The 17,436-nt window shown below is 35.5% G+C and overlaps 2 protein-coding genes across 2 annotated transcripts; both read left to right on the top strand.

The window, feature by feature from the left end:
- The first annotated feature begins 5,009 nt into the window (after positions 1 to 5,009).
- apoeb (apolipoprotein Eb) lies at positions 5,010 to 7,226 on the top strand. Its single transcript, XM_026285063.1, has 5 exons — positions 5,010 to 5,114; positions 5,479 to 5,543; positions 5,755 to 5,908; positions 6,019 to 6,306; positions 6,399 to 7,226. The coding sequence occupies exons 2-5, from the start codon at positions 5,501 to 5,503 to the stop codon at positions 6,757 to 6,759; spliced, it is 846 nt and encodes a 281-aa protein (XP_026140848.1). The 5' UTR covers positions 5,010 to 5,114; positions 5,479 to 5,500; the 3' UTR covers positions 6,760 to 7,226.
- A 5,500-nt stretch (positions 7,227 to 12,726) lies between these two features.
- On the top strand, positions 12,727 to 14,296 carry apoc1 (apolipoprotein C-I). The gene is made up of 4 exons (XM_026285061.1): positions 12,727 to 12,879; positions 13,448 to 13,516; positions 13,643 to 13,781; positions 13,973 to 14,296. The coding sequence occupies exons 2-4, from the start codon at positions 13,462 to 13,464 to the stop codon at positions 14,031 to 14,033; spliced, it is 255 nt and encodes an 84-aa protein (XP_026140846.1). The 5' UTR covers positions 12,727 to 12,879; positions 13,448 to 13,461; the 3' UTR covers positions 14,034 to 14,296.
- The last annotated feature ends 3,140 nt before the right edge of the window (positions 14,297 to 17,436 follow it).

Below are 17,436 nucleotides of genomic sequence, written 5' to 3'. Positions count from 1 at the left end.
TAAGTGAAGACATCAGCTAACCAGCCAAGAGCTATCTTTATCTACGACTGGAGTCATATGGATTCAAGCATAAATAACGCAGCCTTAACTACATGTTAGTACATGTTTGATAGATAATGCATTAATTAACATTTAGGTGTTAACTATGTCAGACAGTTTTTAAAAGAAGGAAGATCAATATTTTAACTTTAAAATGAATTAAAACAAATAGATTTAAAATACTGACATGGATGGCACAGGATTAGTTTTTCATTGTTTCAGTTATCCTCTGTATGAAGTGTAGAGGTAAATGTAGTTAAATTAAGAATTAAAAACTTCAAATAACATTCACTGAACATTTCCTTAAAGGGATAGTTCACCCTAAAATTAACATTTGATGCTTATCTGCTTACCCCCAGGGCATCCAAGATCTAAGTGACTTTGTTTCTTCAGTAGAACACAAACATTTTAACTCAAACCGTTGCAGTCTGTCAGTCTTATAATGGATGTGAATGGGAATCACGGCTAAAACATACAATAAAACATACACAAATAAAACCAAATTAAAACCTGCGGCTCGTGACGATACACTGATGTGTAAAGACACAAAACGATGTGCAAGAAACTGAACAGTGTTTATAGTGCTAAATGAGCGCCTCCTCAAAACACAGCCTCCGCTTGAGGCGTCTTCTTCTTCTTGCTTTACGGCGGATCGCAGACTTATGATTGCATCACTGTGTTCTATTGAAGAAACAAAGTCACCTACATCTTTAATCCCCTGGGGGTAAGCAGATAAACATAAACATATATATTTTTGGGTGAACTATCCCTTTAAGACTTATGAATCTACTTGTGAATTAAGATTAGCTTTCGACTGGTTCACCATTAGCTCATGTCTTCACTAATCATGAGCTGAAGTAAGTATTAATTCAGGTATTAGTACATGATTATTCATGTAACTTTTTACAATTGTTACCAGTTTTACAGCTCATGCAATTTGTTATTGACTGATTGCCGGTTCCTTCTTAATGGTTGCATGGAGACACATGCGTGCCTCCAGAACATTAAAACACCCACAGCATGATTAACGCATAAAAATCCCACATAAATGCCAGGGGCAACATGTTGGGAGTTGTCCTTGCATGTTTCTAAAAGTACGATGGCATTTCCAAGAGTCTCCCACACACTCCCATCAGAACAAAAACAACCATCATCATCCACCTCACACAAAGAAGCTAATCCTTCCTTTTCCAAGAGTACACTCAGACACCAGGCTTCAGGAAAACAGCTGCAACCAGCCTTGGCTGGTTTATAGCTGCTCTAGCTGACCTCCAAGCCTGAACATCGAATGAGTGCACCACTAAAACCAGAAAACCACATTTGCCTGAGCAGCTTAAGCTGATTTAGGCTGCTATTTTTATTCTTCTCAACAGCATGGCAATAGTGACAAGAAATTAAGATTATGGCGTCAATACCCTGGGATTGCATGAACTGATAAACATGTATGTCAACTGCATAAATGTAAACATCAAGTGAACCTGATTCAGCAAATTAAAACACGTACATTTGCATTGCTGTTGGGATAAATTTAAATTTAAGTTTATTTTGCAACTAGATTTCGTCATAGCAATTTTGCAATGTTTGGTGTTCCAGTTCTGCTGAGTTTTCTGCAAGTGGGCCTGATTATTTGGACTTTAGCAGCAAAAAAAATTACTTTTTGCACAGAGACGAGGGGTCAAGAAACTGATTAAGATGCAGATGACTGATTTCTCACACAAAGCAGCTGAAAGGCCTTTGACCTGGAATGCCTGACTGTTGAAAACAATGACTAATGTAGACAGTCTTCCTAAACGACACATGTGAGGACTGAATCACAGACCACATAAAACAAGAAAGGAGAAAAAACAAAGAATCAGAGTCACTAGAGTTCATCAGCACTTGTGTTGTGTTTGTTTTAGATAAATCCAGTCCATGAATATCAGCCTGAGTTGTGCTGTGATGATGCTGCTCTGAAGAATAGATGCTATCTCGTAGGGGAGCAGCATATACACCCTCTCACACGGTACACTGGATCTAGCAGTCCCATTCTGCTAAATGATGAGTTGGCTGAGGTTACATGCGTTCATTACTTATTGTTCACCTTTCACACATTTTTCCAAAAACCACATGGGACATAAACAACTGAGTCCTTTCATGAGTTCATAATTAAATCATCATGCTGAATTGATTTTTGTTTGTTTGTTTTCGGGAGCAGGATAGTCTTCGGATAGTAGTCGGTTTCAAACCACATTTTCTCCAATTTCATTATGATTAGATGCAACAAAATTATTAAATACTCACTTTAGTGAAACCACATGTCTAATAATTCATGGAAAATACATATTTTAAAAAATCACAACCTCAATTGTGAACCCATGAAAATTTTTTTGTCCGATACTTGGCACTGATCTTCCCCTTATGAAAGCAGTATCAAAAACAGAAGAAAAAAAAAGAATTACAGAGTAAGTTCTGCAATACTTTTCATTTAACTAATCCATATGACAAAAGCATGGGAAGGGCTGAAAAATTACAGCTCATAATAGTCAACTCTTTCTTACTCTTGCCTCTTTTTGTTTTCTTTTTTCTATTGAAGTAGTCAGTGAAAATGTATCTTTCTTGTAGCACTATCAGTCATCATAGTTTGCGGTATTCAGATTGTGCCTTATACTCTCCATTTCAAGACACAACCACTGGAAACGGGAAGTTTCTGACTTATATAATGCATCAGCATTTTAAAAACAATCAGACATTACCTCAGTGCCAGTGAGCTTGTTGCAACTCACTGCAACACAGAATAACCTTCATTGCTCACAATAATTCAACCCTCAGATCCATTTTTCTGAAGTGACTTACAAATTAAGTTCAACAACCTCAATTCATCAGGACACATACAGTACAGTAAACAAAACTGTGTCAAAATATCAAAAAAGCTAACATAAGCTGTTAAAATTTCTTCAAAAAGAGAAAAACTGCTTCAAAATTTTATGTTTAATTCAACAGCAAATTTAAAGTGAAAATTGAATATTTTTATAGATTTTAGAGTATTGTTCTCCAGTAGAAATGCATCTGTTTTTTCACAAATTGAATTTTGTATCAAAGTAAAAGTAGATTTTTACGGACCAACATTCAATTGGAAAATGTACAGAAGAGTGTATGAAGCTACAGTGGATGTCTGCATGAGCAGTGATCATACTGAGCCCTGTGCATACTAAAGCCCTGTTTGTTTTCACCAGCTGCAGGGGTGAAACAGACAGAGCTGAGCCAGGAGAAAGGGACAAGTTGGGACAAGAGGCTAAAGATCACTGAATAGGTGGAATCAAATTGTGGGTGATAAGGCTTTTCTTACGTTGTCACAGGAAAAAACATAATTATATAATTAGGCTACCTTAAGCTTTTCAACCGGAAAAAAAGATTAGTTTAGAAAATAACACCATCTTGTTTGGTTGTGTTGTGGCTGCATTCATTTAGTTAACTCTTTATAGGGAATACCAAAGCATGTCTTATCTTTTAAGATAAACTCGAGGCCATACAGACGTGGAAGGGCATTGTGATCAAACAGGCTGAAATAAGCAGAACTTAGAAATTCATGACATTACTGCTTGTTTCATCATAACTGAGCTTACTAAACAAAATTACAAGAAATTATTAATAAGGGACCCTGAGCAAAGAAAATAAATTTCCTAATATATGAATGATAAATATATTAAAGGACATAACGGTGTATTAGAAATTATACAAAGTAATATATTGTGTAAATATATCACTATATACCGTACACAAAATAATACATAAGGAATTTTATATTCAGGAATACACTTTATAATATTTAGATGTACATGTGATTAGATATGGTACTGCATGTTCGAAAGATATATTGAACAAATATTTAATTGTGTAGAAATTATTTTAATTTCTAAATAATAAAACATTAAACACTACAAGATCTCCCTCTATATAAGTATTGAACCAAAACAGGACATAACACTCAATTTTTTTTTATTTTTTATTCTCCTTTAACAGTCAGAGGCGAAGCATGCTGGGAAATTTAGATTTGATTTAACTCGTGTGAATGTGTGTATATATGTGTACATTCACATTTATATGGGAGCATCTATGTGAAATATATATAAGCTATAAAGACTCAAACATTAGAACTATTAAATGTATTGTCTTTATTTGTACATATATTTGTATGTATCAGTATATAGCCATATTGTTAATTCACTTTGCTGAATATTCAAAAAATATAAGCACTAGTTTTCAATGTTTGGAAATGCATTAGATAATATATCGCACTATATTTTACAGTAGGCTATATTCCCATATTCTTGTTCCGTTGTTGTTGTTGTTGTTACTATTACCATTACCCAGGTAAACGCTGATCCAAATCGGCCCCATGTGAAAAGAGCAAAAGTATGGGCAATAGGTGTCTATTTAAATGCTAATAGGGTCATCCATGTTAATCCAGGCCATTCCAGTAAAACGTACGAACAACTATGTTGGCGCCTGCATTAATGTTCGTGTCACATTTTGACTCAGTTGTCTCTTTAATGACTAGGAATTTGTTTTACAGACACATAAACAATTGTTTGATTTTTTTTAAGTCGTCCGTCTGAGTAGAGCTTGGATTTTCATTCGAGCAAACATTACACTGCTGTGATTAGGCCTGCATAAAATTAGGCAAATTATAAACGATAATATACGCGCTTTAATTGAAACAGAACGATTGTCATTAAATGAAAGCATGAATATATTGCATATAGCCTACAATATTATTATTGTTATATTATTATTATTATTATTATTATGGAATGTGACCTATAATAGTGACCTATAATTCGTTATATAGAATAAGGGAAGCAAAATTGCTGTAATCACATCTGTAATCAGAAATTGCGCAATTAATCTCCAGATGGTGCAGAAAGATGCGGACTTCGCACACTTGCTGCGGTCAGTGACGCGTGGGATGATGCGCGAGCCCTGAACAAAGGAGAAATCACGTGGCAGCGACTGTGAATGCAGCGGGTGCGTCCCGGGACTGTATAAAAGACCTGACATCCACACTCCCTCTACACGGAGAAAATTGCACGTCTCAGGTAAGCAACACTTACTCCTCACTCACAGAGAAGTCGTAAAATTATTACTTAACGGTTTATATACAGGAGAACCAGTTTGTCTCTAAAACCATTACCTACTAAACTTCCAGTTAACGGTCACTGAGTATTCAAACGCGTATTACTGTAGAAAGTAGCCTACAGCATGCATACTTGTATATTCAGATGCAGTTTATTTGTGCATTTTAAGACGGGTCTTTTATATTATACTGTTTAGATAAAATATGTTTTTCATATATATGAATCAATAAGTTAAGGGCTTCCCTTTTCCTACGTTTGGGGGAAAAAATGACTTTTATGTTTATATTTTCTTGCCAGTGCTTAAGATTGTTTTGTCTTTTCTCAGGTGTACTTGTCTGCCCATCAAAATGAGGTCTCTTGTGGTGTTCTTTGCTCTGGCTGTTTTTACTGGTATGAAAAAAATAATAATAATTCTCCATTCACCCATGGTTCAGTTTTTCTGTCAGTTTGGAGTATCAATACACAATGTTATGTTTGTAATGCACCTTCATCAACTGTTACATTGCATAATTAATAAAGGGCACTGGAAATGATCCAGCTCGCTCATTTGTGAATAACCTAATGTGGCATAGAGTTCACAGTCTCTTCACACCCATTGTAGGCTGCCAGGCTCGTAGCATGTTCCAGGCAGATGCCCCTCAGCCCAGATGGGAGGAGATGGTGGACCGCTTCTGGCAATATGTGTACGAACTCAACACACAAGCTGACGGTGTGGTCCAGAACATCAAGGGCTCCCAGCTCAGCAGAGAGCTTGAGTAGGTTCCTCTTAATATCTATCTACAGCACATTCACACTCATCTTCTCACATTAACAAATAGCATACATGCATCTGAAACACCATTCCTTACCAAATTTGTTTTTGCAGCACCCTGATCAGTGACACCATGGCGGAGCTGAACTCATACAGTGAGAATATTCAAACCCAGATGACTCCATACGCCTCGGATGCTGCTGGTCAGCTCAACAAAGATCTCCAGCTCTTGGCTGGCAAACTGCAAACTGACATGAGCGACGCTAAGGAACGCACCACTCAGTACCTGCATGAGCTGAAGACCATGATGGAGCAGAACGCCGATGACGTGAAGAGCCGTGTGAACACCTACACCCGCAAACTGAAGAAACGCCTGAACAAGGACACCGAGGAGATCCGCAAGTAAGTCTGGATGCTCTCTCAGGTTGCTTAAAAACAAGCTAGCTAAAAAACTATTTAAAATATATTAATACGTTTCTCTTTCATTTCTTCAGCACCGTGGCAACCTACCTGGGTGAGCTGCAGTCTCGTGCCTCCCAAAACGCTGAAGCCGTGAAGGACCGTTTCGAGCCCTACGTCAGCCAGGCCCAGGATGGTGCCAGCCAGAAATTGGGTGTCCTTAGTGAGCTGATGAAATCCCAGGCGAAGGAGGTCAGCGCGCAGATGGACGTCCAGGCTGAAGCTCTGAAGGAGAAGCTGGAGAAGACCGCTGAGGACCTGCGCACATCCCTAGAGGGCCGCATGGAAGAGCTGACCAGCCTCCTCACCCCTTACACAGAGAAGATCCGCGAGCAGCTGCAGGTCGTCATGGACAAGATCAAGGAGGCCTCAGCGGCTATTCCCACTCAAGTTTAAGAGCTCCACACTTATCTAGTGTTAACACCAAACAGAAACAAGAAGGGAGGTTTTGTGTTACTAAAATGTGCTTTTTCATTCTGTGAGAGGTTGATAAGTGGTTAAGAACTGGTCTCTTAGCACTGTCCATTATTGGACGAAAGAAAACCATGTACTCACCATGTTTAATTTCTTAGTATTAATCCAGTGTCTAAGGATATACTTTCAACTTTTGTTAGCATACTGTAGAGAAATTATAAGATCAACCAACTTTTCTAAGAGTTTTTTCTAGTAAGTGGGGCCAACATGGCACCGTTCAAAATAAACAATAAAAAGTGCCTTCTGTGTGCCTAGCTGAACTAAATAAGAATATATGCAAAGATGAGCTTTGTTAGCCACAAATCCACATTTAAATCCTTGTTTACTTTACATGTCTGTGCACTGTTATATTTGAATATTTGTTTTCAATAAATGTTCGTCCTACTTCACTGCTTTTTTGTCTCTTGATTCTTGTCAAGAGTATTGAAAGGTACTTATGAAAGCATTTCTGTTCTCACCACAATCATTTGAATGTTCCCACACAAATACATGCATCTCCAACATATGTTTGGGGAAGATTGTTTTTCTTGGTTTTGGTCTGTGTTTGTGGTGGGGGTGGGGTTTGTGTCAATAAAAAATATAATTTTTTAAACTATATACACAGTCAAACAAAACATTATGTAGAGACCAGATATAGATTTTTGTATATTTCTTTTTACTGTAGTTTTATACAGACAGGCAATACATTAATACAGTAGCATGAGTACCTGTTTTGTGGCTATAATCAGATATTTTTGTCTTAATAACTGGCTAAGGGATCAGGCAAGCTGAAACATGCACTCACTTTTAATGTAGGCCTGTAATAAAAGTCAGGAACAACACATACATACATATGCCCTTGCAAAAAGTCTCATATTTACCAGATTCTGTATGTTTAGACAAGACTGATCCAATTCCGGAGTAAACTTTCACTTCTATACACCCCCTTATTCCTCCTATTTCTAACTTCAGCTCACTCTCACGCACCTTCTGTCTTCTCCAGAATTTTCAATAAGACTTGTGTGGACAAGACCCATCTAATGGTCACACCCTTTGTCCTCCAGGAACTTGAGATTTAAACAATTTCTCAGTTCTGGAGTTCAAAGGAAGGTCTTCTTATCTTGAATAATAATAATAAAAAGTATCTTCTCTGGCAGACTTTTAATCAATCTGGTGCAAATAAAATCACACTTTGTGACCCTCAAATTTATTTGAATTTATTTTGGAAATAGATATGTGTGTGTGTGTGTGTGTGTGTGTGGTCTGGGAAAAACCCAGAAGTCTCCACAAGGATAGTAACATGTGAAATGTTGGACCTTAATTGTTGCTCTCCATTAAGAAAACATTCAATGAGTCATATGTTTTTTTTGAAAATGTAAATATGCAAAAGCTTTCTGTGGGAGTTGTATATAGGTGTAAGTTTAAGGTCAGGCAGGGGATCATTTGTATAGTATAAAATCTTTTTGTCTGAATACTCCCCCCGTGTTGGGGGTAACACATTACAAGTAATGCGAGTAACTAGTAAAGTAACGCATTACTTTTTAATTTACAAGAAAATATCTGAGTATCTGAGAAAATATCCACCAATATATATGGATAAAGCCCCCATAAAACATGACCATAAAAATTCAATGTGTGTGTGTTGACACAAGGTAAAATACAGTAAAGACGATTGTTTTTACTCATAACACTCTAAAGACAAAGGAAAAAAATCTCTGAAATTAATATACCTTAACTGTATCCAATGTTTAAAACTAAAATAATGTCATTGCTGTGTACAAGCCCTCAGTCAAGCTAAAGTAATCACTGATAACTTTATTAATTCACAAAAAAATTAAAGAAAAGAAAAAAACTTTTTTCTGTTATCCTTGTGACGAATCTCACCCTTTTCGGATAAATTCTCTCCTTCAAGCTCTTGTTTTGCACAGAACTGTTCAAGATCAGATCCATGTTTCTCAGCTTTGATAGTCTCCGGATCAAAGAACCTGTTCTCTAACAACCCCCCCCATCCCCCCCACCCCTCTCGGTCTCTCTCTTTTCTTTTTTTTTTTTTTTTGCTTTGAATCTTAAGGAAGACATGTTGAGATCTGTTTCCAAATTCCATTTGCTTGCCTGCGGGACTGCTGCATAAGGAACATGCTGTGCCCCTGGTTATGTCTTTGTTTTTCCTTTTTAATCTCTGCTATCTTGTATTCACACTCACATCTGGATAAGCAACACAACACACAAATGCACTGGGACTGCAAACAATGACTTGCACTGCCAAACACTGTAAAAATATTGTACATTACAAATCTGAGGGGGGTTGGGTCTTAAAAAAACAAGTTGTCATACAATTTACTGTGAAACAGAGGAACATGTCATTCTCGGAAATCTCTGTGTGACAATTGGATGGCTTTTCATTAAAAAACCTAAAATGTTTCTGCATATTGCTTATGGCAAATTTTGGGCAATCACAGCTGCCAGAGTTAGGGTTAGGGTTAGGGCCACCCTCTCTCATTTTTGAATATATTTTTTTCATAATTTAGGAAAGATTTATAGTTTACAATCTTTGTAACCTTCTTTTGTTATATTCCTAATTGCAAGTGCCTAATGTTCTTTGTCCTCCAATCTCAGTATAACTAATTAAAGATAATATAAAAATATATAAAAATAATAATTTATTTAAAAAAGAAATTATATTAACTAAAATTCTCAGCTTTTTTTGTATATAATGTGATAGAAAGAAAGAAAGAAAGAAAGAAAGAAAGAAAGAAAGAAAGAAAGAAAGATTACATAACCAGCTGTTATTGACTGTCACTTCTGAAAACATCTGTCGTAATTCTGGTTACTCCCCCTGTTCCAAGAAAGAGTCCCTTTCTTCACTAAAGTCTGATAAATATCCTGGTTAGCTTGAAATACCACAACATTCATGGTCCTCTGATCTGAAGCTCCAGCTTTCAATCATGCAGGTGTCTGGTAGAAAATAACCCAACATCTACAAAAACTTTATAACATAACTGAAAGCCCAGGCCTTTCTGTTCCTGTTGAGATGAAAATATCTTTTCCATATTTCATTCACACCTATTAACCCATTTTAACCTTTTATTTATTTATTTATTTTCAAGTTTGAAATATTGAATAGTTTTTGTTTTGAGGACTTAACATTTCCTGTCATTGGCAAGCAAACCCAGATTTTTTACAAATTCAGAATATTCATAAACTAAAACTGACTCGCTCTTACACACGCCTTTTGTTTAAAAGGTCAAACAAAGAACCTGAGATGGCACAGCATGCACTGACTAGACACGCTGATGAACCCTTCTCTTCTCGCATTACATGAAAGGCTATGGGCCATTGACTAAGTATATGAAATTGAAAGAAATAGAGGTGGCTAATTATGCATGCATGAGAAGGAAATCTGTAAGTGGTTAGCAAGACTTTGTCAAGAAAGTTGCTACAAAGACTGCTGTTTAACTGACAAAAGACACAAGCCCCCACTGCCACAGACTGTGAGTGATCAGATGTGAGCAGAGGTAACTGCAGAACACTGACTCTCAGCGTGATCCCTCATAAACACCAGGTCCTCATTTGCACCGAGCTTCACTTCCCCTCTTTTGAGTCTAGACGCTTTCAACACTTTTGCATGTTGTCAGCTTTTCACTGTCAGCATTTCCTATCATGGTCAAGTATTTTTTAATAAACAAAAAGCATGTTATGTAGCAAAAAAGTAAATAAAAAAAAAGGGGCAGAGAGTTCTTCTTGACCTAGAAAATTACAAAATAAACAGGTCATTGGCCATAGCCCAGAATGATCTGCTGAGTACGTGTGTGTGTCACACAGTCAATTCTGTGTGACAGATTTAAAGCGGTCATATGATGCGATTTAACTTTTTCCTTTCTCTTTGGAGTGTTACAAGCTCTTGGAGCATAAAGAAGATCTGTAAAGTCTCAAATTCAAAGAGATATTCTTTTTTTTAAAGTTAAGACTCGTCCACGGCCTCCTAAAACGACTCCTTAAACCTTTTCAGTGGTGAGTAAAGTATTCTAGTGGTCCCCTCAGAGTAAGTTGTTTTGTGAGGCAACCGCTAATTTAGAAGGATTCTTCTTAGTGTTTCCATGGCGACATATCATTCTTCTCAAATGACACAACTCTGTCACCATAAAAATGTATGAAAATATGGATAACTTTTATTTCCTTTTTCCTTTTTTATTCAAAATATTCGTAAACTTGCTTACCATGACATGAACAATGTGATATTCTGATACACAGATATGTGTGTTTGGTAGTTTAATAACCTTTTTAAATGATCTTGATCGTGATCTGTAATTTGAGATGTTTGTCAGTCCTGTCAGTCAGATTTACAGCACGTGAATACATCAATTTCTCCCAAAATACATGCGAATAAGTTGCTGGTGAACTGGCAGGAGAACATAATGAACTTTATATATATGGTGAATTTAGTAATACACTACAGTTCAGAAGTTTGTGGTCAGTAATATATATTAATGTTTTTAAAGAAGTAATTTAAATGAAACATACAGTGAAACTGTAATAATGTAAAATATTAATACAACTAAAACGTTTTTATATTTAAATTAATACATTAACTTTTTTTATATATATTTAACTTTTTAAAGTCACTTAAAAAAAAAAAAAAAAGATAAATAATATATATAAAAAAATCTAAAATTAAATTAACTACTTTACCAGACATGAAAAACACAAATTTGAAGTGCATTAACAATAAAATTACAACATAGAGGTGATGTGTTTGGTTGTTTAAGCAGAACATATATATTACAAACACTCATAAATACAGACAATTATATTCATTTATAATGCTATTAAGAAGGCTAGTGCATGACACTGGGTCAATACAAGGTTAAGAGATCTAATCATCTTGCTGACCAAGAATCCAAAGGTGGTTTCAGTGCAGGCGATCAGCAGTTAGCAAACATCCTTGTTATGCTTGCAGACAGCAGCAGGAATGGGGCAAGGTTGTGAAACTGACCTGAAACAACTTTAATTTACTCTAGCTCAAATCCAGTCTCTCATGTTTTGATGTGGCTAAAAGGTTAAAGAGCGAACAAACTTTAGTGAACTAAATCAGTGCACCATTACGTCAAAAAATGCCAAAGTTACCCGCCTCCAGATTGACTCATTGTGTGGTGAAATATATGCATTGTTTTAAATTGAGGATAAACAACAATGGTTTATATTTGCACATATGTTCAGACATCCAGCACTGAATCCAGGAAGACACAAGACAGTACGGACAGTGATCACATACAACCTTCATTAGGAAAAAAGACCCTCTTTAGTTTCATGGTAAGGAATGGACAGTAAAGTTGATGGTGAGCGGATGCTTAGACAGCTTCACATGAACTCGGATTGCACAAATCACTGAAATGTCTACATTTTACTTCCTCTCTTTTTTTCATCTGGCATCAGATCCTAGAATCAGAATGGTTCCTCCAATCACTACTTCCAGTTTGTACAATGTTTAGACAGAATAGCAAATGGGATCATTATTGACTACTTTGAATGGATACTAATGAAACTGTTATCAAAGAAACTACTCTCAACTATAATGGGAACTAATATTTTAGATCCTTTCTTTCTGATCTGGATTGACTTAAACACAATACTTTCCAATTTAGTTTATGGTTATTTTATTAGAACAATTTTAACAATTTTTAAGCAAAAATAGGAAGTAGATACTGAGTTTTGAACTTGATTTAATTCATTAAGTCCACATATACGTGTTTCATTCGTGAGTGTTATTGTTGTTTCAAATGTCACTGGACGCATTAATGTGTATTTTTAAGAAATAATGAAACAGGCTCTCTGGGAATACAGGTGTTATGGCAAACAGAGATCACTCACCTTTAAAAGATGTTCACTATAGACATTTTTTGACATAGGAAAACATAGAAAGATCAACAGAGAGTGATCGCAGGAGGTCTTGATAGGTCAGAGGTGGTGTTATCACACTACGTCAGCTCTGAGCCTGTATAAAGGGCCAAGCCATCTGTGGAGCATTACAATCTCAACCCAATTCTCTTGAGGACTGCAAGAAAGGTATGCCAGCTTACATTTATTCATGTTGTGATAACTTTCCAAATCTTTAAACGAAGTACGAAGCAAACTTGCGAACACTAAAACACAAGAGAATAACGCTCTTGTCTTACGTTCAATAGGCTGAGTAAACACGCAGTGTAGGCTACTGGCGACATCTAGGCGTCGTTGTTTGCCATCATCGGTGAACTCCTCAGCTAATTATAGTTAATTAAATAGAGCATTAAGCATTTAACATTGAACAGTAACTGCTTAGAAATAATCGAAAACATGATGTAATTCAATTATATATTTATCTTGTTTATTTTTATTTTTGAAACGAACGTCTTTGTGTCTTAAACACATAATTAGCATATGAAATTAAACATATTGTTAAAGCAGACGGCTTTTATGATACATATACAATATATTTCGTTAAACACATTTCGAAGTTCCTGTCTAGACACTCTGGATGTGACGTAGCTGTAGGCTTACATTTATTTGTAACGTCATCAAATAGGCTAATTGTACCCTAAATCTTTCGAAATGGCAATTGTCTCTCTGATCGCGTTTTATTCTCTGTATGTTACAGGAAAGACTGCAAAGATGAAACTGTACCTGGCTGCAGCCGTGCTGATGCTTGTACTTGCTGTACATACAGGTAAAATCTTCCCTCTGATTCTTCCACGGCATACAATTCTCAAGAATAGTCTTAGTGTCTTTTAAATAATATAAGTACAAGTGAGATTTATCAATTTACAATGACAACTAAATTACATTTAAACAGAGGCCCAGGACGAGCCTACACTGGAGCAGCACTTCGCCAAATTCCAGACCCAGGTGAAGGAGATTGCAGATGACCTGACAGAGAAGACCAAGACCACCTTCGAAAAACTTGGAAATAGCGAGTTTGGTGAAAAAACCAAGTGAGATGATCATAATGAACATTTTTTACTTTCATAAAATGTATTTCCTTAACATGTTATACTTATTTTTATATGTATTAAATGTATTAACAGGACATTGATGTTATTTTTGCAGTGGCAAAGAAGCTGCTTTTAATTTCTAACTGTCAGTTAGCTTTTTCTAATATGAATTGGTGTTTTTGTCTTGGCAGGAACTGGTTTACTGAGCAGTTTGAGAAAATGAAGCAGTCGCTGTCTGGAACCTTCAATTAAAAACCAATGGCCTTCCATCTTCCCTGCAATCATGCAATTGCTGTGTGATTTGTGATACCATCCCCACCCTGTTGTGCCAACTTGTGCATTTGTTACAGTTCAGTATATACTCAAAAACTGTTATGATCTCCTCGTCATTTGTGTGATCTTTTAAATAGTTTACAATTTTGTGGGATAATGTTAAATATCATGGGGAAAAATGCAAAATCTAAGTATACATTCTGAACTTTTTCAAAAGAATAAACGGTGAAACACAAAAGCAATTTGTTTTTTGCATCATTTGCAAGACTGGTTATTTACAAATTTGTTCACATTAACAATCCAACAACTGATCATTGAACTATTTTGAAAATAAATGATTTGAATTCATATTTTTTATTTGTATGTACCTACATAACTACAATATGCTACATGAAATCATTTCATGAAATCAAGTCAGTTTTGGTAGTTTATTTCTACAAGTAAAAGCAAATAAACAGCAATATTCAGGCAAACACTATGAAGATGCATCATCAACGTAACAATTAATAAAGGATCAATCAATATACGATATATAGACCAGTGTGTAAAGTCAAATGCAAGTCATAGGTCAAAGGGCTTTTAACATCAGACCACATGAGGTTAAAGTCACTGTTTGTCCTAAGTTAATGATCAGTACATTCACATGATAAATATCAATCTATCCAGTTCAGCAGTCGAGTGGACCCCCTTTCCTTGAATTACATCCCACTATTGAATTTTCTGGCCTAAATGCAACAAATGTAAATTTGTTTTTCTGTTCAGTGCTTCATGGGATCAAGGTTAAAACATTCTCGATTTGTGCTGAACAGTCAGAAAAAAAATGCAACTGGTAAAAGGAATCATTCTTATTGAATAAAGTAATAGAGAGAGAGAGAGAGTTGTCTTTTAAGTGTAGATGTATAGTTGTTATTCATAAAGAAATAAAGTCAGACACCAACCCCACTTTTATCAAGTGGACACCACACAAACAAAACTACTGCTAAAATGTATAATTGTGATTTTTTTTTTCTCCCAACGTTTGTTATATATAGTAAAAATGTTTCGCAAACTCCAAAACTGCATGTTTTTGCTCTTCATCCAAGTAAACAGCAGGCAGTGCCTGCTCAGAAATGATGTTTGACCCGTTTCTCAGAATGTAAATCGATTCAAATACAGCCTTATTGCAGCAAGATTTCATTCTTCACAGAAAACTCTGAACCATAGACAAGCTCATCACAGTTTTACAAAAGTCTCTGAAATAGAGCTGATAGGTCTTCTGAAGAAGAAAAAAAACTACATTCACTTCTGCATTAATTCTAAAGGTAAATATTTACTATATATGTTTAAGGTTTACTGTAATAATGTACAATTAAGCAATTCCAGATCGATCATCACCAAATTGCTAATTCAGTTGATTATTCTTCCAGATGTCCAGATTAATTGTTTTTGCTCTGGTTGTGACATTGCAAGGTCTGGCTTTATATATGCTTGAATATTTTATTTATTAATTTATATTTATTCATCTAAAAATATCAACAGAAATATTGTTTTCATGCAACAAATTTCTAAATCCTTTAAAATATGTTCCCTTAGTGTGTTTGGCATCATGCAACTCGTTGCCCACTCCAGCTCCAGACAATGCTGGGCTTCTTGAAAGAGCAAAGCAAGCGTACAGGTATAGTTAAAGATGCTCATTAACTGCTACTTTCTTACATAAAATGCACCCTTGCATGCATTTTCAAGTGTGAACATTTTGTTGAATATTTTGTTCTACTCCTGTGTTTGTCTGTGTGTTTGTTACAGGGACACAAAGACTAAAGTTCTAAATGTTGGCAGCACAGTGGCTGGGTTTGCTGGCATGTACTACGAGGAACATGTCAAACCTGTAACTGACCCTTACATAGAACGGGCAAAAGACCGTGCAAGTTCCCTGTGGGAGAGAGTGAAAATCAGAATGTCCACCTTCAGATCAACCCAAGATCAATAAGCAAAGTGATTCTTCAGGGACCAATCCCAATTTTCCGGATATAGATATTGTCGAATTAACACACCAAATCATATCTCTAATGTAGGCATGCCATTGTTATAATGCACAACTAAAGATAAAGTGTAATTACACTATACCCAAATGCATATAAATATTATAAATGAATAATGCAATTATTTTTCTGCATGTTTCCTTTTAACACCAAATTAATAAACGTGAATAATGTTACAAAAATGGTTTGTGGAATCTTTGCTTGAGAAACGCATGAGTGAACGAAGTAAACAGAAAGAAATGTTAAGGAAGAAGACAAAACAAGAAAAGCTGGAAAATAAACGGAAGCAATAAATAATTTATTTAAATTAATATTATGTAAAAAGGAAGAAAAAAAGGTCAGCAGGTTGTAGATAAGACACGTTACGTTCCAAAGTGGAAAGTTCACTAGTGTCTGCCTCTGTCAATTTGGCATGTGGAAAGTTTTTTCAACCTTTGGACAGCCTTTGCTTACCTCTCATTAGTTTATGTACATTGATTCTGCCACTCAAAACTAAAACGGCTGACTGAGCACAACTAGTTTATTTAGTGCTGAATAGATTATAAATGTTTTATGTTTACTCACATTTCACTGCTGGTTATGTATGCTATATATAATTTTGTTTGTGACGAATAAAAAAAATCTTGAATCTTGAATGTTTATTTGATTGTATTACTTCTGTGTATAGAAGAGACACAGATATTAACTGGAATTAACTGTAGGCAACTAAATATTGCTTCTGGACAATATGCACAGTGAAATTTGCAACTAAATTAGATCTAATATAATTCTATTGGTGGGTAGAAAAAAGATATAATTAATAAAAAAGGTAAATAGTTTCCATATTATATATGAATAATTGGTGACACTTTAGTATAGGGACTAATTAGCAAGAGTATAGCATGCCTATTATTAACATATTAGGCTTTATGGTTTATTACTGCTTAAAAATCACATATTCTGCATTACCATACATTCCTAATCCTACCCAGTACCTAAACAACTACCTTAATAACTATTAATCAGCAGCAAATTAGTAGTTTTTCGAGGCAAATGTCCTAGTTAATGGAAAACAAGACCATTACCAATATAAAAGCCAATTATAGAGTTTAACATATCACACTTTTTCTTTACAGCCAAAATATAGTCCTTATGCATATACATAAACATATACTATACTATATCCCAAAAATGTAAATGCTTTTATATTGTGGAATGGGGAATGTTATATTTGGGGGTCTTGTTTTGAATGCCCCTTTGGATTCTTTGTATAAAAGTTCCTGTTCAGCATTTTATCCTAAATGCATCTTTAATGTTGCACAACGAACACTGAGAGCACATCAATATTCTTGATTAGTGGTTTCATAAGTATCCTCTCATGCCTT

This window comes from Carassius auratus, chromosome 16 (assembly GCF_003368295.1).
Source record: "Carassius auratus strain Wakin chromosome 16, ASM336829v1, whole genome shotgun sequence".
NCBI classification, from domain to species: domain Eukaryota; kingdom Metazoa; phylum Chordata; class Actinopteri; order Cypriniformes; family Cyprinidae; genus Carassius; species Carassius auratus.
The sequence above is the reverse complement of the archived record's forward strand: the minus strand, read 5'-3'. Positions and strand labels throughout refer to the sequence as shown.

Excerpts from the sequence above, each read along its gene's own strand:
- apoeb (XM_026285063.1), top strand. The coding sequence starts at position 5,501 with ATGAGGTCTCTTGTGGTGTTCTTTGCTCTGGCTGTTTTTACTG. Across the intron at positions 5,544-5,754 it reads TGCTCTGGCTGTTTTTACTG|GCTGCCAGGCTCGTAGCATG; the intron begins GTATGAAAAAAA and ends CACCCATTGTAG. Across the intron at positions 6,307-6,398 it reads GACACCGAGGAGATCCGCAA|CACCGTGGCAACCTACCTGG; the intron begins GTAAGTCTGGAT and ends TCATTTCTTCAG.
- apoc1 (XM_026285061.1), top strand. The coding sequence starts at position 13,462 with ATGAAACTGTACCTGGCTGCAGCCGTGCTGATGCTTGTACTTGCTGTA. Across the intron at positions 13,517-13,642 it reads TGTACTTGCTGTACATACAG|AGGCCCAGGACGAGCCTACA; the intron begins GTAAAATCTTCC and ends ACATTTAAACAG. Across the intron at positions 13,782-13,972 it reads GAGTTTGGTGAAAAAACCAA|GAACTGGTTTACTGAGCAGT; the intron begins GTGAGATGATCA and ends TTGTCTTGGCAG.